The following is a 27,378-nucleotide window of genomic DNA, read 5'->3' as shown; positions in this document are numbered from 1 at the left end:
TACTATATGTCAGGTTTTTTCACCTTTTAGGCCTTACTATATTATGTCGTTTTTTTTCATTTTTTATGCCTAACTATAGTATGTTTCACAGCCTGGCTCAATGGCTGGACAAACAGAAAGGGGAGACAACACGAGTTGGCAGGTAGCTTTCAAATAATTTATTCACACAAGGAAAATGAGATATAAATCAACAAATAACGAAATACAATACACAAAAAGGCCACAGCTGCCATCAGGTCTGCCAGGAGCTGGGAGCGACGACGTAAACAGCCAGAGAGATAGCTAGAGATCTGAGAGAGCCAGGACTGAAAGGGGGAAGACTTAATGCACCACACAAGGCTCAGGTGTAGCACATCAGGCTGATCCTAGCATCCAGCACCTGGAAGGATATCAGCAAAAAAAAAAACTGTGGCGCCAAGTGCACTGGTGGATGGGTTGTCATATATCATTTTTATTCCTTAGCATAGTATGACATTTTCATACATAACTCTAGTATAACGTTTTTTGGCATTTTTTATGCCTAATTTCATTATTTCATCACATGCCTTGCCATACTATGACGTTTATATGACCTTTTATGCCTTAATATACTATGTTGTTTTTTTGACGTTTATGCCATACTATACTATGACGTTTTTTTAACTTTTTCTGCCATACTATACTATGACGTTTTTTGGCATTTTTATTCCTTACTATATCATTTCATCTCATGCCTTGCCATACTATGACCTTTTCATGACATTTTATGCCTTAATATACTATCATGTTTTTTTTACTTTTTCTGCCATACTATATAATTTCTTCTAATGCCTTGCCATCCTATACCATGTATTTTTTTTTCACTTTTTAAGCCTTACTATATGTCAGGTTTTTTCACCTTTTAGGCCTAACTATACTATGTCAGTTTTTTTCACTTTTTATGCCTAACTATAGTATGTTTCACAGCCTGGCTCAATGGCCGGACAAACAGAAAGGGGAGACAACACGAGTTGGCAGGTAGCTTTCAAATAATTTATTCACACAAGGAAAATGAGACATAAATCAACAAATAACAAAATACAATACACAAAAAGGCCACAGCTGCCATCAGGTCTGCCAGGAGCTGGGAGCGACGACGTTAACAGCCAGAGAGATAGCTAGAGATGTCAGAGAGCCAGGACTGAAAGGGGGAAGACTTAATGCACCACACAAGGCTCAGGTGTAGCACATCAGGCTGATCCCAGCATCCAGCACCTGGAAGGATATCAGCAAAAAAAAAAACAGGGACGCCAAGTGCCCTGGTGGATGGGTCGCCACATATCATTTTTATTCCTTAGCATAGTATGACATTTTCATACATAACTCTAGTATAACGTTTTTTGACATTTTTATACATTACTATAGTATGTCGTTTTTATGACTTCTTCTGCCTTAATATACTATGATTTTATTTTGACGTTTTATGCCATACTATACTATGAAGTTTTTGTGCCTTTTTATGTCTTACTATATCATTTCGTCTTATGCCTTGTCATACTATGACGTTTATATGACCTTTTATGCCTTAATATACTATGTTGTTTTTTTTGACGTTTTATGCCATACTATACTATGACGTTTTTTGGCATTTTTATGCCATAGTATAGTATGACTTTTTTGGTATTTTTATGTTTTTATGCCTTACTGTACTATGTCGTTTGATAACTTACCATAATATGACGTTTATATGACCTTTTATGCCTTAATATACTATGTTGTTTTTTTGACGTTTTATGCCATACTATACTATGACGTTTTTTGGCATTTTTATGCCTAATTACATTATTTTGTCTCATGCTTTGCCATACTATGATGTTTATATGAGCTTTTATGCCCTAATATACTATGGTATTTTTTTGACGTTTAATGACATACTATACTATGACATTTTTTGGCATTTTTATGCCATACTATATCATTTCATCTCATGCTTTGCCATACTATGACGTTTTCATGAATGTTTATGCCTTAATATACTATCATGTGTTTTTGACTTTTTATGCCATACTATACTATGAAGTTTTTTGGCATTTTTATGCCATACTATACTATGAAGTTTATTGGCATTTTTATGCCATAGTATAGTATGACTTTTTTGGTATTTTTATGTTTTTATGCCTTACTATACTATGTCGTTTGATAACTTACCATAATATGACGTTTTCATGACCTTTTATGCCCTTATATACTATGAAGGTTTTTTTTACTTTTTTTGCCGTACTATACTATGACATTTTTTGGCATTTTTATGCCTTACTATATCATTTCATCTCATGCCTTGCCATACTATGACGTTTTCATGACCTTTTATGCCTTAATATACTATGATATTTTTTTGACATATTTCTGCCATACTATACTATGGCGTTTTTTGGCATTTTTATGCCTAATTACATTATTTTGTCTCATGCCTTGCCATACTATGATGTTTATATGAGCTTTATGCCCTAATATACTATGGTATTTTTTTTACGTTTAATGACATACTATACTATGACCTTTTTTGGCATTTTTATGCCTTAATATATCATTTCATCTCATGCCTTGCCATACTATGACGTTTATATGACCTTTTATGCCTTAATATACTATGTTGTTTTTTTGACGTTTTATGCCATACTATACTATGACGTTTTTTGGCATTTTTAAGCCATAGTATAGTATGACTTTTTTGGTATTTTTTTATGTTTTTATGCCTTACTGTACTATGTCGTTTGATAACTTACCATAATATGACGTTTTCATGACCTTTTATGCCTTAATATACTATGTTGTTTTTTTGACGTTTTATGCCACACTATACTATGACATTTTTTGGCATTTTTATGCCTTACTATATCATTTCATCTCATGCCTTGCCATACTATGACGTTTTCATGACCTTTTATGCCTTAATATACTATGATATTTTTTTGACATATTTCTGCCATACTATTCTGTGATGTTTATTGGCATTTTTATGCCTAATTATATTATTTCATAACATGCCTTGCCAAACTATGACGTTTATATGACCTTTTATGCCTTAATATACTATGTTGTTTTTTTGACGTTTTATGCCATACTATACTATGACGTTTTTTGGCATTTTTCTACCGTACTATACTATGACGTTTTTTGGCATTTTTATGCCTAATTACATTATTTGATCTCATGCCTTGCCATACTATGATGTTTATATGACCTTTTATGCCTTAATATACTATGGGTTTTTTTTTGACGTTTTTTGCCATACTATACTATGACGTTTTTTGGCATTTTTCTACCATACTATACTATGGCGTTTTTTGGCATTTTTATGCCTAATTACATTATTTCGTCTCATGCCTTGCCATACTATGATGTTTATATGAGCTTTTATGCCCTAATATACTATGGTATTTTTTTGACGTTTAATGACATACTATACTATGACATTTTTTGGCATTTTTATGCCATACTATATCATTTCATCTCATGCTTTGCCATACTATGACGTTTTCATGAATGTTTATGCCTTAATATACTATCATGTGTTTTTGACTTTTTATGACATACTATACTATGAAGTTTTTTGGCATTTTTATGCCATACTATACTATGAAGTTTTTTGGCATTTTTATGCCATAGTATAGTATGACTTTTTTGGTATTTTTATGTTTTTATGCCTTACTATACTATGTCGTTTGATAACTTACCATAATATGATGTTTTCATGACCTTTTATGCCCTTATATACTATGAAGTTTTTTTTTACTTTTTCTGCCATAACATACTGTGATTTTTTTTGGCATTTTTATGCCTAATTATATTATTTCGTCACATGCCTTGCCATACTATGAAGTTTATATGACCTTTTATGCCTTAAAATACTATGATATCTTTTTAACGTTTTTTGCCATACTATACTATGACGTTTTTTGGCATTTTTATGCCTAATTACATTATTTGATCTCATGCCTTGCCATACTATGATGTTTATATGACCTTTTATGCCTTAATATACTATGGTTTTTTTTTTGACGTTTTATGCCATACTATACTATGACCTTTTTTGGCATTTTTATGCCTTAATATATCATTTCATCTCATGCCTTGCCATACTATGACGTTTATATGACCTTTTATGCCTTAATATACTATGTTGTTTTTTTGACGTTTTATGCCATACTATACTATGATGTTTTTGGCATTTTTATGCCTTACTATATAATTTTTTTTAATGCCTTGCCATACTATACCATGTTGTTTTGTTTTTACTTTTAATGCCTTACTATATGTCAGGTTTTTTCACCTTTTAGGCCTTACTATATTATGTCGTTTTTTTTCATTTTTTATGCCTAACTATAGTATGTTTCACAGCCTGGCTCAATGGCTGGACAAACAGAAAGGGGAGACAACACGAGTTGGCAGGTAGCTTTCAAATAATTTATTCACACAAGGAAAATGAGATATAAATCAACAAATAACGAAATACAATACACAAAAAGGCCACAGCTGCCATCAGGTCTGCCAGGAGCTGGGAGCGACGACGTAAACAGCCAGAGAGATAGCTAGAGATCTGAGAGAGCCAGGACTGAAAGGGGGAAGACTTAATGCACCACACAAGGCTCAGGTGTAGCACATCAGGCTGATCCTAGCATCCAGCACCTGGAAGGATATCAGCAAAAAAAAAAACTGTGGCGCCAAGTGCACTGGTGGATGGGTTGTCATATATCATTTTTATTCCTTAGCATAGTATGACATTTTCATACATAACTCTAGTATAACGTTTTTTTGGCATTTTTATGCCTAATTTCATTATTTCATCACATGCCTTGCCATACTATGACGTTTTTTGCCATACTATGACCTTTTTTGGCATTTTTATGCCTTACTATACTATGATGTTTATATGACCTTTTATGCCTTATATACTATGAAGGTTTTTTTGACTTTTTTTGCCATACTATACTATGACGTTTTTTGGCATTTTTATTCCTTACTATATCATTTCATCTCATGCCTTGCCATACTATGACCTTTTCATGACATTTTATGCCTTAATATACTATCATGTTTTTTTTACTTTTTCTGCCATACTATATAATTTCTTCTAATGCCTTGCCATCCTATACCATGTATTTTTTTTTCACTTTTTAAGCCTTACTATATGTCAGGTTTTTTCACCTTTTAGGCCTAACTATACTATGTCAGTTTTTTTCACTTTTTATGCCTAACTATAGTATGTTTCACAGCCTGGCTCAATGGCCGGACAAACAGAAAGGGGAGACAACACGAGTTGGCAGGTAGCTTTCAAATAATTTATTCACACAAGGAAAATGAGACATAAATCAACAAATAACAAAATACAATACACAAAAAGGCCACAGCTGCCATCAGGTCTGCCAGGAGCTGGGAGCGACGACGTTAACAGCCAGAGAGATAGCTAGAGATGTCAGAGAGCCAGGACTGAAAGGGGGAAGACTTAATGCACCACACAAGGCTCAGGTGTAGCACATCAGGCTGATCCCAGCATCCAGCACCTGGAAGGATATCAGCAAAAAAAAAAACAGGGACGCCAAGTGCCCTGGTGGATGGGTCGCCACATATCATTTTTATTCCTTAGCATAGTATGACATTTTCATACATAACTCTAGTATAACGTTTTTTGACATTTTTATACATTACTATAGTATGTCGTTTTTATGACTTCTTCTGCCTTAATATACTATGTTGTTTTTTTGACGTTTTATGCCATACTATACTATGAAGTTTTTGTGCCTTTTTATGTCTTACTATATCATTTCGTCTTATGCCTTGTCATACTATGACGTTTATATGACCTTTTATGCCTTAATATACTATGTTGTTTTTTTTGACGTTTTATGCCATACTATACTATGACGTTTTTTGGCATTTTTATGCCATAGTATAGTATGACTTTTTTGGTATTTTTATGTTTTTATGCCTTACTGTACTATGTCGTTTGATAACTTACCATAATATGACGTTTATATGACCTTTTATGCCTTAATATACTATGTTGTTTTTTTGACGTTTTATGCCATACTATACTATGACGTTTTTTGGCATTTTTATGCCTAATTACATTATTTTGTCTCATGCTTTGCCATACTATGATGTTTATATGAGCTTTTATGCCCTAATATACTATGGTATTTTTTTGACGTTTAATGACATACTATACTATGACATTTTTTGGCATTTTTATGCCATACTATATCATTTCATCTCATGCTTTGCCATACTATGACGTTTTCATGAATGTTTATGCCTTAATATACTATCATGTGTTTTTGACTTTTTATGCCATACTATACTATGAAGTTTTTTGGCATTTTTATGCCATACTATACTATGAAGTTTATTGGCATTTTTATGCCATAGTATAGTATGACTTTTTTGGTATTTTTATGTTTTTATGCCTTACTATACTATGTCGTTTGATAACTTACCATAATATGACGTTTTCATGACCTTTTATGCCCTTATATACTATGAAGGTTTTTTTGACTTTTTTTGCCATACTATACTATGACGTTTGTTGGCATTTTTATGCCTAATTACATTATTTCATAACATGCCTTGCCATACTATGACGTTTATATGACCTTTTATGCCTTAATATACTGTGTTGTTTTTTTGACATTTTATGCCATAGGACTATACTACGACGTTTCTTGGCATTTTTATGCCTAATTACGTTATTTCATAACATGCCTTGCCATACTATGACGTTTATATGACCTTTTATGCCTTAATATACTATGTTGTTTTTTTGACGTTTTATGCCAGACTATACTATGACATTTTTTGGCATTTTTATGCCTTACTATATCATTTCATCTCATGCCTTGCCATACTATGACGTTTTCATGACCTTTTATGCCTTAATATACTATGACGTTTTTTGGCATTTTTCTACCATACTATACTATGGCGTTTTTTGGCATTTTTATGCCTAATTACATTATTTCGTCTCATGCCTTGCCATACTATGATGTTTATATGACCTTTTATGCCCTAATATACTATGGTATTTTTTTGACGTTTTATGCCATACTATACTATGAAGTTTTTTTTGTTTTTTTTTGCCATACTATACTATGACGTTTTCTGGCATTTTTATTCCTAATTACATTATTTCATCACATGCCTTGCCATAATATGATGTTTATATGACCTTTTATGCCCTAATATACTATGGTATTTTTTTGACGTTTTATGCCATACTATACTATGAAGTTTTTTTTTATTTTTTTTGCCATACTATACTATGACGTTTTCTGGCATTTTTATGCCTAATTACATTATTTCATCACATGCCTTGCCATACTATGATGTTTATATGACCTTTTATGCCCTAATATACTATGGTATTTTTTTGACGTTTTATGCCATACTATACTATGAAGTTTTTTTTTATTTTTTTTGCCATACTATACTATGACATTTTCTGGCATTTTTATTCCTAATTACATTATTTCATCACATGCCTTGCCATAATATGACGTTTATATGACCTTTTATGCCTTAATATACTATGTTGTTTTTTTGACGTTTTATACCATAGGACTATACTATGACGTTTGTTGGCATTTTTATGACAAAATATACTATGACGTTTTTTTTGGCATTTTCTATGCCTTACTATATCATTTAGTCTCATGTCTTGACATAATATGACGTTTTCATGACCCTTTATGCCTTAATATACTATGTTTTTTTTTTTTTTTTTACCTTTTATGCCATATGACGTTTTTTAGCATTTTTATGACAAACTATACTATGACATTTTTTGGCATTTTTATGCCTTACTATATCATTTCATCTCATGCCTTGCCATACTATGACGTTTTCATGACCTTTTATGCCTTAATATACTATGATATTTTTTTGACATATTTCTGCCATACTATACTGTGATGTTTATTGGCATTTTTATGCCTAATTATATTATTTCATAACATGCCTTGCCAAACTATGACGTTTATATGACCTTTTATGCCTTAATATACTATGTTGTTTTTTTGACGTTTTATGCCATACTATACTATGACGTTTTTTGGCATTTTTCTACCATACTATACTATGGCGTTTTTTGGCATTTTTATGCCTAATTACATTATTTCGTCTCATGCCTTGCCATACTATGATGTTTATATGACCTTTTATGCCCTAATATACTATGGTATTTTTTTGACGTTTTATGCCATACTATACTATGAAGTTTTTTTTTATTTTTTTTGCCATACTATACTATGACGTTTTCTGGCATTTTTATTCCTAATTACATTATTTCATCACATGCCTTGCCATAATATGATGTTTATATGACCTTTTATGCCCTAATATACTATGGTATTTTTTTGACGTTTTATGCCATACTATACTATGAAGTTTTTTTTTTTTTTTTTGCCATACTATACTATGACGTTTTCTGGCATTTTTATGCCTAATTACATTATTTCATCACATGCCTTGCCATACTATGATGTTTATATGACCTTTTATGCCCTAATATACTATGGTATTTTTTTGACGTTTTATGCCATACTATACTAGGAAGTTTTTTTAATTTTTTATGCCATACTATACTATGACATTTTCTGGCATTTTTATTCCTAATTACATTATTTCATCACATGCCTTGCCATAATATGACGTTTATATGACCTTTTATGCCTTAATATACTATGTTGTTTTTTTGACGTTTTATACCATAGGACTATACTATGACGTTTGTTGGCATTTTTATGACAAAATATACTATGACGTTTTTTTGGCATTTTCTATGCCTTACTATATCATTTAGTCTCATGTCTTGACATAATATGACGTTTTCATGACCCTTTATGCCTTAATATACTATGTTTTTTTTTTTTTTTTTACCTTTTATGCCATATGACGTTTTTTAGCATTTTTATGACAAACTATACTATGACATTTTTTGGCATTTTTATGCCTTACTATATCATTTCATCTCATGCCTTGCCATACTATGACGTTTTCATGACCGTTTATGCCTTAATATACTATGATATTTTTTTGACATATTTCTGCCATACTATACTGTGATGTTTATTGGCATTTTTATGCCTAATTATATTATTTCATAACATGCCTTGCCAAACTATGACGTTTATATGACCTTTTATGCCTTAATATACTATGTTGTTTTTTTGACGTTTTATGCCATACTATACTATGACGTTTTTTGGCATTTTTCTACCATACTATACTATGGCGTTTTTTGGCATTTTTATGCCATAACATACTGTGATTCTTTTTTGGCATTTTTATGCCTATTATATTATTTCATCACATGCCTTGCCATACTATGACGTTTATATGACCTTTTATGCCTTAATATACTATGATTTTTTTTTTTTATGTTTTATGCCATTCTATACTATATCGTTTGGTGCCTCACCATACTATGATATTTTTATGACCTTTTATGACTAAATATACTATGACGTTTTTTTGGCATTTTCATGCCATAGTATAGTACGACTTTTTTGGTATTTTTATGTTTTACGTCATACTATAGCAAAGCATAAAAACGTCATAATATACTAAGGCATAAAAAGTGAAAAAACATTATAGTATAGTAAGGCCTAAAAAGGCATAAAAACTAAATACTATATAAGGATTTTAACACATCAACAAACTTCATAGTATAGTAAGGCATAAAAAGTGAAAAAATGTCATAGTATAGTCAGGCTTAAAAAGGCATAAAAACGTCATACTGTACTAAGGATTAAAAAGGTCAAAAAACGTTGTAGTATAGTAAGGCCTAAAAAGTAAAAAAAAACCCCACATACTATAGTATGGCATAAAAATGTCATAATGTACGTTTTAATGACATTTCATGCATTATTATTCTATGAGTTTTTTCGATGTTTTTATGACTTTTTATGCTTTAATATACTATTACATTTTCATGCCTTACTATATTATGATGTTCTTATGTCTTACTATACAGTGAGTTATTTATGAGGCGGCACGGTGCAGTGGTTAGGGCGGTCAACTCACAGTGAGGTTCTGGGTGCGAACCCTGAACAGTCATAATTGGCAACTCTGACTTGTTTATGCCTTACTATATAATGACTTTTTCTGCCTTAGCAAATTATGACTTTTTTATGTTTTACAATACAACGATATTTTTATGCCTTACTATACTATGACTTTTTTATGCCTTAATATACAATGATGTTTTTAATCCTTACAATACTATGACTCTTTATGCGTTACTGTACTATGATGTTTTTTTTGCCTTATTATACTGACTTTTTTATGCCCTATTATACAATGATTTTTTTTTATTCCTTGCTATAATATGACGTTTTTAGGACTTACAATACTATCACGTTTCTATGCCTTATTATACTGACATTTTTATTCCTTATTATACAATGACGTTTCTATGCCTTGCTATAATATTATGTTTTTATGCATTACTATACAATGACTTTTTATGCCTTAGCATATTATCACATTTTTATGCCTTACTATACTATAACTTTTTTATGCTTTACTATACCATGACTTTGTATGCGATATATACTATGACGTTCTTATGCCTTATCTTATATGTCTATAATACAGACAGGCATACTACAATACATATTTTATATTAATGAATTAATATTATTCATATGTAATTATATGATATTGGTCGAATTTCTAACAGGTTTTATACATAATTTTTACTTCATATATACAAATATTTCACTTATGGAAATTCGACACATGTTCATATACACTGCCCAAAAAATAAAGGAAACACTTAATCATCGCAGTATGACGCCAAGTCAGTTAAACAGGGTCATCATTCTGTCCATTTAGGAAGCACAAGTGATTGTGAATCAATTTCATTTGCTTTGGTGCCAATGAACGTGACAACAGGTGCAATGGAGAGCCAAAAGCATGGCAACCCCCATAAAGGGACTGGTTTCGCATGTGGTGGCCACAGACAATTGATCTCTCCTTACCCTATGTTATGCTAGTGTCCTTGTCACTACTGGTAGCATGAGGTGGTACCTGCAGCCCAATCACAGTATGCACAGGTAGTACCGTTCCTCCAGGATGAACGTGTGGAACGTTTGCTGTTTCTCCCAGCAAAGTCTCAAGATAATGGGAGACACCAGGAGACTGACCGTTACACGAGCAGAGCTGGACAGGGCTGTAGATGAGCACGTGGGGGCCATACACTCTACTGAGTCACATTATGAGTTGCCATGATGAAATTCATGCAAGTTGGATCAGCCTGTGATTTCAATTTTTCACTTTGATTTGCGGTGTGATTGTGAATCCAGCCCTCAGTTGGTTGATTTTGGTTTCCATTGACCGTTGTTACATTATTTTGTTCTCAACAAATTATACAATTTACATCAGCAAAGATTTTCAACCTGAATAATTTTTCATCAAGATCTGATGTGATGTGATTTAAGTGTTCCATTAATTATTTTGAGCAGTGTATTACTTTTGCGTAAGGGCATTCCTGAATGAAAATTCAGATCTTATATGTTAATAAACTGTTTGGTTGACGAAATTAATAGGCCAATCTCTTTGTTTTGGAGGGGTGGCAGGGTTGTTTCGTCTCTACCAATGTTGAGACCAAACCTACACCCTTGGGTTCAGTGGTTGTAATCACACACTCTGCATATCCACAGCAGAGCCAGCAGCCGGGGAGCGGAGCTAACTAATCACTTGAGATTGATTCAGAGCTTTGCCTTGATTATGAAGAGGTTGAGATCTTAGCTTGGGGACTCTTCTCAAAGCCACCATGGTTACTAACTGACAACAAAACATAGGCGTGATTCTGCCCTTTAAAAGCACCACACCACACACAGAGGACACAGTCTTTGTCACTGTTAAAGTACAGGGTGTTTACTGACATCCTTTAAAACCTTTATTCCTTTTTTTAGATACATATATTACATATCTGACCTTTTTCTGCAGAGGTGAGATGTCCTCCTCCACCCTCGGCCAGTCGCAGCCTCTTGTCTCAAACCTGGAGCCTGGGATGGGGAAGTCTGCAGCCATGCTGGGGTTGTCAGCTGGGCTGGGGGGAGCAGAGATGGAGCTGCAGAAGATGCTTATTGATGAGAGGATGAAATGCGAAAACCACAGGACCAACTACCAGACGCTAAAGGCTGAACATGCCAGGTAAAGCTAAATGGAATTTAACGTTTACGCTTTTTAATTTGTTTTTTATCAGTCCTTGTCTTTTGGTGTCTTTTTTATTTGTATGAACATTAAGGGAATGTAAATCAAATCCTTTAGAGTAGATATGACATACTAACACGGTATCCATGCACGAGCAGGAACATGGGGAAAAATTATCTTTTTATAACCAACAAAAAATCAGCAACACTGATACAGGGGTCATACTTTTACAGGGAAAACTGTTATGTCATTAGAGAGTGAGGAGACTATTTGAATTTTAAAGTTAAGTCTGTTTTTCCACCACTTACTGAGCTTCACAGTTTGCCATAATAGTCAGGTATCTGTAAGTGTTATTGTGTGTTCCATCTCAGTTGTGGTATCTTCTTCGCAGCCTGCAGGATGAGTTCACGCGGGCACAGGGTGAACTGAAGCGGCTGCTGGGCGACAGGCAGGCCCAGCAGGAGAAACTGCAGCTGCTGTTGGCTGAGCTGCGAGGAGAGCTGCTGGACAAAACCAGGGAGCTGGAGGAGCTTCGACTGCAGGTAAACTCTTGATGAAGAGGAGAGGACATCTCAAAGGGTTAAACCTATGCCCCTTTTTCCCCCAAAAAATTTTAGATTCACAATTGATTGGTCAAAGGTCAGAAAAATAAAATCACCTCTGTGCAACTGAACTTCACTGACCTTCTGGATAGAAATGTGTGTGTGTTTATGTGTTGACCAGGTGATGACCCCTCAGCGGTTGGAGTTGCTCAGAGCTCAGGTGCAGCAAGAGATGGAGGCTCCAGTGAGAGAGAGGTTCAACAAACTGGAGGAGGTCAGCCTCTGTCTGTTCATTTCTTTATTACATGTCACTAAAAACAGACACAAGTCAGCTCTCTGGGACTGAGCAGCTGCTGACCACAATCCCTATGAGAGAGAACAGTGGTGTTACTGATAGAACTACAACCTATTTGCTTCTGGACTGTGCCTGGTTTGCATTTGGATGAACTCATATTTAAAGTTAGCTTGACATGAGTTGCTGTCCTGCCTCACAAAGATGCTCTAAATAAAAAGACGTGGGATTTATTGCCAGCGGAGACTTCAGTTATGTCCTTTGGGAATCAGTACAACCATGTACTCTAATATAGTACAACACTGATACGAAGACACCAACCTCAGCACAGTGAGAATTGCATGAACATGTTTTTTCACCATTACTGTCGTCTGTGGAATTTATTGTTAATCATCTACATGATTAATCAGCTGAAATGGCCTCTACTGAAGAGGGAAATTGCTGCTATTATCCTTTAGTACCTGCTTGAAACAAGGCATCAGCAGATGTGACTATCAAGTCCATAGCAACGGTCAGGATATTAGCATTGATTGCCTTTTGAAAATCATTTGAAAGTCTGTGCTTTCAAGGGAGTAGCAGCTAATTTCCATTTTTGTCTGCCTGATTGCTCCCTCTCTCCTCTCACTGATTTGTGGCTAATGTGTGTACTTGTGGTTCTTCGTAGGAGACGGAGAAGTACAGGTCTGAGTACAACAAGCTGCGGTATGAATTCACTTTCCTCAAATCCCAGTTTGACCACCAGAGGGAAGAGCATGCTCGTATCCTGGAGGAGAGGAGGATTCGCTATGAGGCAGAGGTGTGTGTGTGTATTTGAATCATGACTTCAAGTTCTTGTGATACACTAGTGTTAATTTAGAAGTTGAGATCTAAAACATTCAGTATCCTGTTGTCAGCTCTCTCGTCTGGAGAAGGACAGGGAGGACCTGGTGGCTCAGTACCAGGGTTCGGACTCAATGCGTGATGGGAAACGAGTGGAGGCTCTGCTGAGGGAGAAAGCCCAGCTCCACCTGCGGCTAAAGGGGCTGGAGGCGGAGGTGGCCGAGCTCCGAGCCCAGAAAGAGAACTCGGGTCAGCAGGCTGAGAACGTCCAACGTATCCAGATCAGACAGCTGTCAGAGTCTCAGGCTGCAGTGAAGTCACTAGAGGTGAGACAACAGACATGTTTGCATGTTATCAGTTTTTGTCTGATGTTTGTTTTTTTGCTGCATCAGTTTTTAAATTAAAATTTTAAATTTGTCTGTTTGACAGGCGGAGCGTCAGTCGTTGCGCCTGCAGCTAGAGCGGATGGAGAGCGAGCTTCACCAGAGCCACGAGCAGAACAGCCAGCTCACCGGGCGACTGCACAAAGCTGAGAGAGAGGTCAACTCTCTCACCTGTCAGGTATGCTGATCTTTGACCTCTGACCCCTGAGATGGTTTATAAACAGTAACATCATGACATGAGCCATTATTGAGCACTGTCTGGGTTTCAATGGCAGATTAAGTTTGAGGGATATGATTAGTGATAAGTTTATCAGAAACATAAAACATGAACTTGTTTCTCTCTAAGTTTCATTCATTGGCTTTTACTGTTTTTGTCACAACATGAATTCACGTGTGTTTTGTTGTCCTGAGAGGATTGAGGCTAAAACCCAGTCGGACCTGTTGTGCTAATGTTATTGTGCCAATGAAGCAGCCTGTTGAGTCATAGCTAAGAAGCTAAAAGAGGACTACAACAAATACACTTGTAGTGGAAAACACCTCACCAGTATAGTTACTAGTTTATACCGTGGATGATGTTAGACTGAGATGATGACAGACACAGTCTCTATGGCCTCATGCAGACTGATTTTCTTTCTCTCCCTTCTCTGGTTCTCAGATTGAAAGTCTGAAGCATTCACACAAACTGGAGGTGGCCAGCGTCAAACTGGAGTGTGCCCGCTCTAGAGGGGAGGTGGAGAGGGAGAGAGACACACTGCAGGGGCAGAGAGATGGTATGAAACACACACAATGCTCATCTTTCTCTGCAGTGAGATGCCTGACTTCCTCACTTTCTGGTCTGCTCATAATCTCCTAATCTGGTTTGGAGTACTCTGTCCTTTGTCATCCACCTCTTCCTCACACGTTCATCTGGTGGGGGTTAAATTTGACCGTTAAAACAGCTCATAGCTACAAAAACGTGTATCAGCAAGAATCCCAGAATCCCAAAGACATTTAACCCAGAGTTGTTTCTTTTCTGAACCAATTCATCCGCCTTTAATTCCATTAATTACTGTTTCTGAACACGTATAAACTCGCCTTAGCGCTTCACCGCTTTCCGTCTCTCCAGTTCTGCTCCAGAGACAAAAACACACACCCGTCCCCAGGAGTTTTCTGGATGGGTGTGAGTGTGTTGTCTGTGAGAGGGAGAGAGCAAAAGGAGCAAAATGCCAAAGTGAATTTCATGTTGGCGGTTTGAAGCAATCATGTGACAATTTATACTTGATGATCGCGATATAGTCATTTACTACATTCCACATGGAACAAGCAGCAGTACATCGAGTATATTTGATATATTGCCTGCCCAACTTGTTGAATTTTTCATTTATGGTCATATTTACATAACTGAGCTGAACCTTCTTAGAGTTTAAAGTGTCCTGTATTCCTCTTTGGAATACACTTTGTGAATCTCCGTCGCCCTCTCACAGTCACCTGTGTGTCTCAGGTCTGCAGGCAGATGTGGAGGTGCTACAAGCTGCAGTGGAGCGACACAGAGAGGTTGTGGTGGAGAAGGAGAGGGAGATGGTTAGGAAAGTGCAGTCTGCCCGGGAGGAGGAGTTCCGCAAAACTGCAGTTTTACACGAGGAAAAGTGAGAATCACATTTCAGATACTGATATCAGAGGTCAAATTCCTTATTGGTACAAAATCTCTACATTTCATTTTTCTGTTTCATGTTGTTAGGTTGGAGTTGGAGAACCGTCTCGCAGCACTGGAACAGCAGAGGGCACTGCAGGACGCTGCAGAACACACCCAGAAGGAGGAGTGGGAGGAACGGGTCCGTAGTGCACAGCAAGGCGAGGAGTCAACCCGCAGGGAAGTGCAGAACCTGAGGTCAGTGGGGTAGAAAATCTACGCAGCTGCATGAGTCAGAGGGGAAATGTGCTGAGGCTGAGCTACGTGGTGACATTATGTGAACTCTGAGGTTCAGATACTGTTGAATGAAACTAATAAGAGCACAAGGAGGGGCCATGCATATTTGTTGAAATACATTTAGATGAAGTCAAACTGCAGGGGTGAGATGATGCACTGCGTATACCAGCCAATTAAGAGCTCAATTATGCTTTATAGCCTCTTTACTCCAGTTCCTGTACGAACAGAAACTGGAGCAAACAGGTCATTACCAAAATAATGGTGTCAGGGTTCAGCTCGTCTGATGTTTGATGAGATTTTTTTTTGTTTTTCATTTTATGCCAATACAGTACAGCAAGTGTATGATCTCCATTTGTGCAAGAAAAAAGGGGAAAATAACAAAATGAACAAGAATAAAATTAGCTTTTCTGCATGGTGACATTATATTAAATGTTTATTTCATGTTTTACACAGAACAAAACTTCAGCAGCAAAGTTCACAGCTTGAGGAGCTGGAGAGACAGAGAGCAGAGCTATCTGAGCTGCGGCAGGTAAGTCGGCACAATAAAAACAAAAAAACAAACCTAGTATAGTTCTTATGCTTTAAATAACTGTGGTTTTATTTGACCCAACAGCAGAACCAAGATCTAGGTGTCCAGCTGGGGACACTGTCGCACTCTGAAAGTGACTTGATGGAGACCAACCAGCGCCTCAGAGAAACCCTGGACAGAGTCAGGGAGGAGCTGAGGATGGCCCGAGGCCAGGCTGAGAAGAGCCAGCATGAGGCAGAGAGGTTCAGCTGCTGGTCTGCTCTGTCTTCACATCAAAAAGCTTAACTCAACATGAGGCTTAATGCTCTCTGTCTTTTCTCCATCATTCGTCCTTCTCCAGGATGTTGGAAGACCGTCAGGTTGAGTGGTTGGAGGAGAAACACAAGCTGCAGGACCGAGAGGCTGAGCTGCAGCAGAAATACTCTCAGGTCAAAGAGAAACTGCAGAGGGCAGCGGTGGCTCAGAAGAAGGTACAGCTGCTTCCTACAATGTCTCTCATCTCAGCAGATCGGAAATGATACAACATTTTAGCTTTCAGAAAGGATTTAGATCCATTTACAATGTATTCAAAAATAATGTTTAGTATTACCTGTTCTCGTACAGTGAGAGCAAAGGGCAGGTGGTCTCACATCTGTTGTCCTGTCACATGTCTACACACAGTTTTTAGCATCGTAACACTGACATGGTTTTAAAAGAGACTTGAATTTTTTTCTTTGTGGAAGCTGCAGGTAATGTGTGTGTGTATGTGTGTGCTGTGTAGAGGAAAACACTGACAGAGAACAAAGAGAAGAGGCAACAGGATAAGATCCAGCTGCTGGAGGCAAAGTTAGAAGAGCTGGAGCTGGAAGCTGCTGCAGCCAAGAAGTAAACATCAATTCTCATTTTCTGAATGAAGTAATCCTGACACGTTAAACTGATGGTCAGATGTACTTTTTTCTGAGTAACATGCTGCCCTAATTGATGTGATATTTCTTGTAAGGACGTGTTCCTCAGTCAAATATCCAACAAACTTAAAGTGACATTTTCATTTAAAAACATGTCTGTTAAGTCACTACCTATCAGCAATGAGGCAACATAATGGTAATTGAGCCTATGGTTCACTGATGAAAGTATTGCAATATTTGCAGTATTAAGAACTGAGTGTCAATGGCGACAGTGTAAAAAAAAAAAAGTTGTATTAAGTTGCTGCTAATGCAAACGATCATTTCCTACTGCTGCAGTTTCACATTAAATCGCAAAGCAGAAGTTATTATAAAGCAGTCAGTAACTGCAGGTGTCGCCAAAACAACTAGGGCTGAAATCTTCCAGTCTGCCACATTACAACCTAATTTCATTTGTTTCCCCCTTTGGTCCAGACGTTCATCATTCTCAGAGGAACAAGCTCAGCTCAGCAGACGGATGAAGGAGCTGCAGCGACGACACAACGAGTTTCGACGCCTCCTACTGGGAGGCCAGGGTCCGTTCAGCACAGGCCCTGCGTACATGACCTCCTCACCCACCCCCCTCCTACTCCTCGGGTCTGAGGGGCCGTTATCCAACATCCCAGTAAGTACAGCAGTGACCAGACATTTTGGCAGCACGAGAGAAATCCTTCATAAAAGGGGCACAGAGACCTAAATTCTACACCCACAGCAGCAGGAAATAGTCCAGAATGCATTGCAGCAATGGCACGTTTTGAGGAAATGCAGCCTCCTACTCCGACTCTTCCTTCAGTTACGCAAAAGCCACACCTCATACTTTTCGCTGTGGGTTTTTAAGGGGAATCCCTTCAAATGTCACAGATCAACTGTTAAGTCAGTCTGGAGCCGAGCTGCTTCTCCACAGTAAAACCAACAAGTAAACAACTTATTTAAGTGACACACAGGAAACAGGTTGCATGTTCAAATGCAAATTACACCCATGGCAACACAATGAATGACATAATAAAGCCAGCATTTTTTGTGTGAGTGTGTGAATGGTGTTAATCTACATTTACAAAGATACGCTGTCCTAACGTGTGTCCCTTGTGCTGCAGGAGGAGCAGCATCAGAGGGAGCTCTCTCTGCTGCGTAGGAGGCTGGAGGATCTGGAAAGTGCCCAGCAGCAGCAGCTGGAGGAACTGGGATCTATGGTGCAGAGGGAGCGGGACCCCAGTCTCCAGCCTGACCTCTGACCCCTACACTGCAGAGTGAGGTGGAGCCCTGTTTACAAATCAAGGACACCAACAGTGTTTTTACAGAATAGAAACATTTATTGGTGTATTTACAAAAATGGAGTGATACATTTTGTCAGCGTTGACATGTCACACTCGTGTTGTGATGGTGGGGACTGCTGCAGCACCTTTATTTTTTTTTTTTTTTTTTTAAATTGACCATGACATCCTCAGGATTTAATTTTGTATTGCTATGCTTTTTGTTTGCTCTTCAACCTCTTTGAAGTTTTTGTGTGTGGGGGAGTCGATACAAAGGTTCAGGACACTACAGGCTGTTTGCACAGTGTTTACACAGACTGTTGATGTCCAACATGTTTTACTTGAATTGTATTAAATGAATAATGATTTACAGATAAACTTGTTGGTGACATATCTGTGGTTTTGCCTTGGTTGTACACTGTGAGGACTAATCGTCCATCAGACAGCAGATGTGTCACATACAGACACTAAACTGCATTCAGTAGAAATGTCCTTTTATACAAGTTTTATATAGCACAGATTTGTGCTATTTTAATGCTAAAAACTTCGAGGATTATGAGTTTCCAAAAGACCTTTGTCATGATGGGACAGAAAACACACACAGCTCCTCTCTGCTCCTCTGAAACAGTTTGTGAACTCAGTACCTCAGAGGATGATGGACGCCAAAGTCTCTTGTCTCCTCACAGCTTCAGAGCTCCATTGAGTTCATTCATATGAGTGAAAGTTAGGCAGCTCAGTTCCAGGCGCAGCTCTTCAGTTCATCAAACAAGTTTTTAACATGATGTAGTTGCTCCGTCAGCTCAGTGGGGGCTCCGTTCTGGTCAAGTTTCTCTTTTATCTGTGGAAAATGAATCCAGTGTCAGTTTACAGGAATGTTGCAAATTTAAAATCTACATTTTCTAGTCAAACTTCTGCTCAGTGGAGTGACACTGTTCCTGACTAATCCTTCTGCTTGTGTCCAAAAACATTCATGAAAACAAACAGACAAGATTGAAATCGTCAAATCATTGTTGGTTTGCATTTTGAAATGTGACAGGAACAGGAAGCAACTGCCTGATAAACAAAGTAGAGAGAAAATCAGAGGGTTTTAAATCTCATTTCCTCCACACGCACACGCACACACACACACACACACACACGACTGTTGGTTTCACAAGTGTCTCTGTGGCTGTTGCTCGTCTGGACAACACCCCAGATACAAGGTGACAACAAATAAAATGTGGGTAAACTAGGAGTTGCGCTCATAAAACAGAAACCACAAGAATAAACACATTTCTAATGTTATGACCTCACATGCGTCTGTTGAAACCACATGTATTGATGCACATAATGAAATGTAATGGTGGTTTTGCCTAAAGTAAGACAAAATAATAATAAGAAGGTGGGTAAAGCTCATTTAAAGTTAGATGGTTTTCACACTGCAGCCAAAATCCCCCAGTTAACATTTGTCATTGCCCACACACTCAGACCGGATGATGTGTAATCAGTGTGAAAAAGTCAATTCCAGTCCTGGTTGTGTTTTTCTCCAGTGTCACTGTTCACCTCAGAGAGCAGTTTATCAGTTTGTCACCCTCAGAGAGTCAATGTGCAAACTGCAAATAAAATGTGTTGAGAGAAATCTATGTGGCATCTCAAACATCGTCACTTCACCCAAAGCACTCACAGTGACTTCAGAAAGTGAGAAGAAAATGTGTGAGCTGCTCCTGAGAAGAAAAGTACTGACCTCAGTGAAGTATCGCTGGATGAATCTGTAGAGCTCTCGGAGGGCTGCGGCTTCATTGAATTCATTTTCATGTTTCTGAAATAAAAACCAGTCATCTTTCACTGCTGGTCTTCACCGAGCTACTTTTTCTTTTTTTCTTTTAGATTTTATATTGAAATGGACGTTACCTTCGACTCCTGCTGCAACAAGTCCTTGAATTCTGAGTCTGTGATTGGTGACTGCTCTCTGATCTGCTTATAGTACGCCTTCACTTCCAGTTTGAACTTGGGAATATCTTTGGCATACAGGAGCTTGTTGGTCGGCGCGTGCTGGAACACAATAACATTCAAATACCGTGACTTTTTGGTGCAAACCTCCTGTGAAAAGATGCTTGATTTTACTTCTGTATTAGAGTTGACATCCACCACTGAGTCCACTCTCAGCAGAGGAAGGAAAACTAGACTTCCTGCGCTTCTTGTCAGAATGAAATGCGAGACTTGTCTTATACTTTACCTTCCCCAGCTGGGTCTCACTGAGGGAGAAGGAGTCCATGAAGGCCTGAGCGATGACGGACAAGCAGCCGTCCAGATGTGGAGTCTTCTCCATGTCAAAAACAAACTGTGGGTTTTTCAGGATGTTGACCCAGAAGCGCAGAGGCAAACTGTGAAGAAAGTGTAAAGACTCGTCAGGCAGACGCTCTACCATCCCTACATTTATTTGTTCTGACTTGTCCACAGAGCTTTGGATGACCCAGCTGTACCTGTTGGTCTTCCAGATGTGCAGGACATCTGGGTCGGTGATCTTCATGTAGTCTGCCTGAGTGTCCAGGAAGTCAAAGAAGTATTTGACAGCATGCAGAGCTTTGCTGTGCTGCGTCCCCCAGATGGTCTTGAACAGGTTCTCCACAAATGAATGCACGGCCACCTTAGAGAGAGAACGAGGTGATTTCATTTCTGCTGTTCAGAAGTACACTGAGCAGGAAAAGATATTTCAAGTTTCAAATTTAGTTTAAATTCCTCTCATCTGAGATAACTCTACATGCTTCCCCTGTCATTAGAACTCGCTGTTGCTTATTAATTTCCTGCTTTCCTAGAAAAGGGAAGATCAAAGTGACACCTGCTTTTTTTCTAAGTTGAAAACAAAATCTTCTTCAAATTCAGCAAAGCTAAGCTCAGGGTGCGAGTGACAGAAATGGCAGCTTCCTGTATCAACTCTGCTGCTGGTGGTAAAAATAACCACGGCAGAGGCAGATTCTAGTATCAGTTCTGCCCGTGTTGGAGTGAGTGTCTGGTTCCCTTGCCTTGGTGGAGAGCAGCTTGGTGAGGTGCACTTCCTTCAGTTTTAACTTCTTCCTCTCTGGGTTCTTTCTCTGGTCCTCGTCTACATCAGGATCAATCTGCCGGTAAAGAAAACACCAGCCACCAGTTCATCTCAGCCCAAACTAACCTTCAGTATCCTGTGATATCTGAACATCTGATGAGTCACTTCAGCAAAGACAAAACACAACGTGTCTCTTACCAAGTGGAAGTATTTTCCAGAGAAGTTCTCATCATCTGGAGGGAAAATGAGCAGAAATCAACAGTGATTATTTGCAGAGATAATTAACATCTTCTTTTCTGTAATCACTGAGATGTAATATACAGCTCATAAAGAAAAACCTCTGCATGAAAGAAGGTTATGCTTCAGTATTTGAAACTGACCAAGACCCATTTCTAAATCCTCCTATACGCTGCACAGTAAATCTGGGACATTTCTAAAGGTGACAGTGGTGGAGAGCAGCAGAGAAACAGTAAATGTGCATCTCCACAGCAGCTGAAAACATTTAGTTTCTCCCACTGAACACTCGGGTTGTCACCAAAATAACAAAATACTCAAAGCTGAAGCTCCACTTAAGCTGACTCGAGCTGATTGTTTGTTCGAGCTGGCAGGCTTTACTTCATTAGGACTTTGAGTGTCGACTAGAACTGAAACAATTAGTCAATTAATCAATTAGTCAATCAACAAAAAAACCAACTATTTTGATAATCAAATAATCATTTTAGTCATTTCTCAAGAAAAAATAGTGATAAAAAAATGTGAGGATTTGTTGCTTTTCTCAGCTTGTAGTAAACTGAACATGTTTGATATCTGTTTTTGAATAAACAATTCACTAATTGATCAAAAAAGGCAGATGAATTTATAATGAAAACATTAGTTAGTTTACTTGAGATTATTTTTACACATACTGGTCTCAGAGTCAGACTTGAACCTTCACGGCTGGTGCAAAAACTACCAGATGCTGTTCAGAGACTTATCACTGCAACTGATTGTAAACTCTTAAATCCTTTGTTTGTCTTTTAAGTTTCAAGCAACCTCATGTGTTTTTATCCTGCTAGCTTTGCTTTACAGCTCCGTCATGAACTGCTCTGAATAGAAGAATCAGCTGTTTATCTCAAAGTGAAATGAAGGGGACGATTTGACATTTGATGAGTGAAATACAAAGTGTTGCCGAGCTTTAGATGTGTTGCTAGGCAACTTTGGGGAGTTTCCACCCGCTTCCAGTCTTAATGCTAAGCTAAGCTAAACACCTCCTGGTTCCGTCTCCATACTTAATGTACTGATGTGCGAGTGGTAACAATCTTCTCAGCTCTCACCCTTCAGACTTCCCTGTGGGCTCAGAGGAGGACGAGTTTTCTTAGAAAGCACTTTGATCGTCTCTCCATCAGCAACCTGCAGGAGAACAAAAACAGGATGCTGCTGTTTTAGTGAGAGGTTCATCAAACATCAGCTTTCCAGGAACCAAAGAAAACCTTTATTTAACATTTGTGCAATAAAACTCAAAGGTTGAATATTTTAAACTTTTCCTGTGTTTTATTTGTTGATCCATAATCACTGTAGTTTTACATCTCCTCTCTCAGGCTCTTCTCTGGAGCTCTAGTAACAACAGGTCAGTGAGCCAATCAGAAGAGAGGAGGTTCTGAGCTTCTCTTCTGATTGGCTGACTGTTCACTGAGTAACTGAATAAAAATATAGCAGATTTCAGGTAAACACTCAGAGAAAACAAATCCTGCAAGGCTGAACGGTGGGTCCAGGTGGGCGGGGCGTGGCAGGAGTCCTGGCAGCTCGTTTTAAGGCTCAGTTTCTGAATACAGGTTCTATATTAATATAGATCCTAGACCTGCTTTATAATCACAACAGACATGGAAATCTACCTTTAAACAATATGGGACCTGTAAGTTAAAACTAACATTTTCAGTGTTACATGGATTTCCCAAGTCAGCAACACTCATGTGTTGTTTCTTGTTTGGCTAATCATGTGCTTATTTAAGTTGTAGCATGGCCAACACACACCAGAACATCAGGGCCATGATTCAGCTCATTTGGTGGAGTTGTATCCCTCCTGCCCTGATGGTGCTCTGATAGATGGTGCTCAAAAAAGAGTCCATGATCCCATTAGGAAGACATTACAAACCACTCTCCCTCCAGTATGTTTTTTTTTTCTTCTTGTATATAAACGCCTCTCTTCAGCTTTGATGAGCTGCTGTCGACTAACTAGGTTAAATATAATTCTGTTGTTGCCGACAGGAAACAATGAGTCTGATATTAACAGCAAGTTTCAAAGTGAAGAAAGTAAAAGACCCTGAAAAGCAGCGTTTGTTCAGCACAGTGAGTCATGTTATCTGACTTTTGTTCTTGATGTTAATACTACACACACCGCCTCAGTCAACAATGGGTTTTGTGTGTGTGTGTGTGTGTGTGTGTGTGTGTGTGTGTGTGTGTTGAAGATGGTGGGAACTGTTGTGTTTTCTCTCTCTAATGTTGTAAAGTCTGACCTGACTGTAAAGAGTCTTGAGATGTGACGTGTCTTATGAACTGAATTATAAAAGGTAATTATTTTTGGGTCTCCCAGCATGTGGCCTTTTCCTGTAAGATTAAATCTGTCTGTGTTAAAATATTACAGGTGGTATTTATCCAGTTTCTGTCAAGCTGTCATGTGAATTTTATTTGACAACCAGCACAGAAAACACCTGTATCTGCTCCAGTCCGCACAGACAGCAGCAACAACACTGAAAGTGAGAGGAGACTTGTAGAGACTATGGTTTCTTTAGTTCGTGAAGTGCAGTGCTGTGCAGTCCGTATTTCAGTTTCAACTCAGAAACACCCTCTATCCAACACACAACTGGCCCAGACATCAACACAGGAGTTTCTGCATGAGAGTATGAAAGTATGACAAACTTTTTTTTTTCCCAAACACTTTCACCTTGTAGTGATTGAGTGTGTTGAGCATCGTCACCTCCCCGACAACTTCCGAGCTTCTGTCCACTTCCTCAAGAGGAACAAAGGATCCGATCTTCTCATGCTCTGGTGGGACAAAGAGGAAAAGTTATAGTTAAACAGTTTGAAAATGCTTTTTTGAAGGTTATAGATGCTTTTGTGGCAACTTAAAAATCAAATGTTTATTTCACTTTAATGCGCAGTCAAACAATATCAAGTTAAATGAGCAAAAATGTGCAATAATACCCCTTAAATCACCTGTTGTGCTTTAAGAATGTGGCTGCTATTGTTGTTCTTACTGTCAACAACTGTCCAGCTTCACCATGTCTGTGATACTCCAGACTCTTTTACAATTTATCACAATATACACTTTCATTTAAAGAAAAAGCTAAATCATTCCTTAAATTGTACATTTGGTGGGGACTATTATGTATGTGAGACTGACTTACACATTAATGTTCAAGGTATGTAAGGAACTGATGTGTTTTCAATGGTTTTATACAACAGTGGCACATAGAAATAAGACACATCAGCCATTGGCTACAAATACAAAACCTGTTCATAAAACCACTACATTGTTGGTTTTTTTGTGTTCACATAGTTGTCAATAAGAAAAATATAGAATCTCAGACTCATCCTCTGAAACGCAGCGAACAGCATTTAAACCATAAAACTTAGTTAGACAGTAAAGCAGTGGTGTGTTACTGACCGATACAAACGTCCCTGAGGGCGATGTTGTAGGGGAAACCAAACTTGGCCTTGAAGGTGGACAGGATTTTCTCTTTGACCTGCTCCACCGTGTCACAGCTGAGGGCGTTGACCTCCAGGGGCTCACTGACCTCCCCGTCACTGCCCACAGCAAACAGCACCTTCAGCTTCTGCACACAACAGACACAAACATGGACACAACTCACATGACACACTATAAATCTCAGTCTCGTGTTTTTTTTAACCTCAGGCAGAATTAAAAACAGATTACTACATTTCACATTAATTCACTCAGATACACAGAGTCCATGTCTCAGTGGTGACTAAAACCTGAACTCACTCGCTCATGCACACAGCAGCTTGTACAGTATACTTGCTTGTGTACTTGTCAAAAACGACTAAAATAACCACTAATGCTAATCTCAGTTTCACTATTGTGTGAACAAACTGGATCTAAACCTCATTGAAACATTAGCTGTTTCAAAATGTACAGTTTACAGTGTTCGACCGACTAGCTCGTAGCTCATCTGTCGTTGCGTCGGGTGTGTTTTGAATGCTGCAGCCTGGAGCCCACACACAGTTAACTATATTATACACACATGGGTTAATGATGAAAGGAATCTGATCGTTACGGGCGTGTTCTTATTCATAATAACAACACGTTATAAGAACATTGGCTGTGTCATGTTCGTTGTTGGAAAGTATAAAGCAACTGCAGGTTAATAAAAGGTGTTCAGAGCCGTGTCACATGACAGGAAGTCCTGTGACACGGACAGAGACTGATGATCTTATTCCTCTCTGCAGTTTTGTGGCTAATGGTTGCACCTAATGGCCAATGTACAGTAAATGTAAAGTGGTTTACTTTACATGGTCACAGGAACACTTTGTTTTAAGGTGGATTTTCTGTTATTGTACAGATTTTAACATTACAGCGGCACCATGTGTCACTGCAGCAGCAGAGAGAGTGAAATGTAAAAGAATGAACACAGGACTAAAGATGAAACACAGGGAAGTGTTGTATTAGAAAAGCATTGTGGCAGTGATCCAACACATTATTTTTTGTTGAAGGTTTATGTGCAGGATGTTCATGTCTCTTACTTACTGCACATCATGTATGTTTCATGTGCTTCAGTCTAAATGACATTCAAGATGTACCACATGAAAAGATATGTACCATTAGCGTGTACATGTGTAAGCGAACTGTCAAACATTAGATTTAAAATACTGTGTGACTGGGAGAAGCAGTGATGAATCCACAGAGACTGACTCTACAGCTCTCTCACTCTCAGTGCTCTCAGCTGTAGTCACTGAAATAGCTCTGATGAACTCACGGTGCCTCTACCTGCCCCGCACCAAACAGCAGACAAAGTTACAACTGTTTAGCAGCTAAAGAAACCACTTCATAGGAGACTGATATCACAGGTTCATCTTCGGTTGTCAGCATTTACACACTCCAGTGACTGTGGTCAGTCCTGCAGGACTACAAAGACTTATTACAAAATAAAGTTCTGTTTCAGTTTAATCTCTCGGTGTATCTCACGTCATACTTGGCCACTAGCTCATATTTTCCTGCTCTCTCAGTTCTAATGGCATCTACATGCTTTATAATGAAATAATGTGTTTGGGCAGCGTATATTGAACACTGTCACTGTGTTGTTCTAAATGGGATATAAAGTAGTATGTATCTGCAAATGAGCCCATAACTGCCAAACTACTGTGTGTACATGTCAACCCCCATCTAATACTGAACATCGATTTTCTCTCATTTGTTGTATTTAATTCACTGGTTCCCAATATCTACTGCACAAAAATTAAATGTATTTTTTCAGTTCTTCTGATCTTTGCTTTTTGCTAGTGAATAACTGGATAATATTACTTTTTCAGGACTCTTAAAAATTA

At 38.0% G+C, this 27,378-nt stretch overlaps 2 protein-coding genes across 5 annotated transcripts in view; one reads left to right on the top strand and one right to left on the bottom strand.

Annotated features, from left to right (window-relative positions):
* Nucleotides 1-19,193, top strand: part of cep83 (centrosomal protein 83) — a 31,184-nt gene extending 11,991 nt beyond the window's left edge. For 2 of the 3 annotated variants that reach the window (XM_056367202.1, XM_056367204.1), the window contains exons 2-16: nucleotides 11,968-12,174; nucleotides 12,566-12,716; nucleotides 12,898-12,990; nucleotides 13,673-13,804; nucleotides 13,902-14,153; nucleotides 14,257-14,388; nucleotides 14,866-14,980; nucleotides 15,691-15,835; nucleotides 15,928-16,077; nucleotides 16,570-16,645; nucleotides 16,730-16,887; nucleotides 16,986-17,115; nucleotides 17,406-17,509; nucleotides 18,001-18,190; nucleotides 18,660-19,193. In XM_056367202.1, the coding sequence (XP_056223177.1) occupies nucleotides 11,968-12,174; nucleotides 12,566-12,716; nucleotides 12,898-12,990; nucleotides 13,673-13,804; nucleotides 13,902-14,153; nucleotides 14,257-14,388; nucleotides 14,866-14,980; nucleotides 15,691-15,835; nucleotides 15,928-16,077; nucleotides 16,570-16,645; nucleotides 16,730-16,887; nucleotides 16,986-17,115; nucleotides 17,406-17,509; nucleotides 18,001-18,190; nucleotides 18,660-18,797 (2,173 nt within the window). In that variant the 3' untranslated portion in view covers nucleotides 18,798-19,193. The remainder of the gene's footprint in view (nucleotides 1-11,967; nucleotides 12,175-12,565; nucleotides 12,717-12,897; nucleotides 12,991-13,672; nucleotides 13,805-13,901; nucleotides 14,154-14,256; nucleotides 14,389-14,865; nucleotides 14,981-15,690; nucleotides 15,836-15,927; nucleotides 16,078-16,569; nucleotides 16,646-16,729; nucleotides 16,888-16,985; nucleotides 17,116-17,405; nucleotides 17,510-18,000; nucleotides 18,191-18,659) is intronic. The other variant, XM_056367203.1, reaches the window with a different exon arrangement.
* plxnc1 (plexin C1) overlaps nucleotides 18,853-27,378 on the bottom strand; it is a 28,392-nt gene continuing 19,866 nt past the window's right edge. For both annotated transcript variants that reach the window (XM_056367199.1, XM_056367200.1), the window contains exons 22-31: nucleotides 25,481-25,649; nucleotides 24,758-24,858; nucleotides 23,151-23,226; nucleotides 22,036-22,070; nucleotides 21,818-21,913; nucleotides 21,278-21,441; nucleotides 21,031-21,178; nucleotides 20,706-20,846; nucleotides 20,539-20,613; nucleotides 18,853-19,653 (exon numbers count right to left, since the gene is read on the bottom strand). In XM_056367199.1, coding sequence (XP_056223174.1) covers nucleotides 19,549-19,653; nucleotides 20,539-20,613; nucleotides 20,706-20,846; nucleotides 21,031-21,178; nucleotides 21,278-21,441; nucleotides 21,818-21,913; nucleotides 22,036-22,070; nucleotides 23,151-23,226; nucleotides 24,758-24,858; nucleotides 25,481-25,649 — 1,110 coding nt within the window. In that variant the 3' untranslated portion in view covers nucleotides 18,853-19,548. The remainder of the gene's footprint in view (nucleotides 19,654-20,538; nucleotides 20,614-20,705; nucleotides 20,847-21,030; nucleotides 21,179-21,277; nucleotides 21,442-21,817; nucleotides 21,914-22,035; nucleotides 22,071-23,150; nucleotides 23,227-24,757; nucleotides 24,859-25,480; nucleotides 25,650-27,378) is intronic.

This window comes from Seriola aureovittata, chromosome 22 (genome assembly GCF_021018895.1).
Source record: "Seriola aureovittata isolate HTS-2021-v1 ecotype China chromosome 22, ASM2101889v1, whole genome shotgun sequence".
Lineage (NCBI taxonomy): Eukaryota > Metazoa > Chordata > Actinopteri > Carangiformes > Carangidae > Seriola > Seriola aureovittata.
This window is presented reverse-complemented; position numbering and strand designations above follow the sequence as displayed.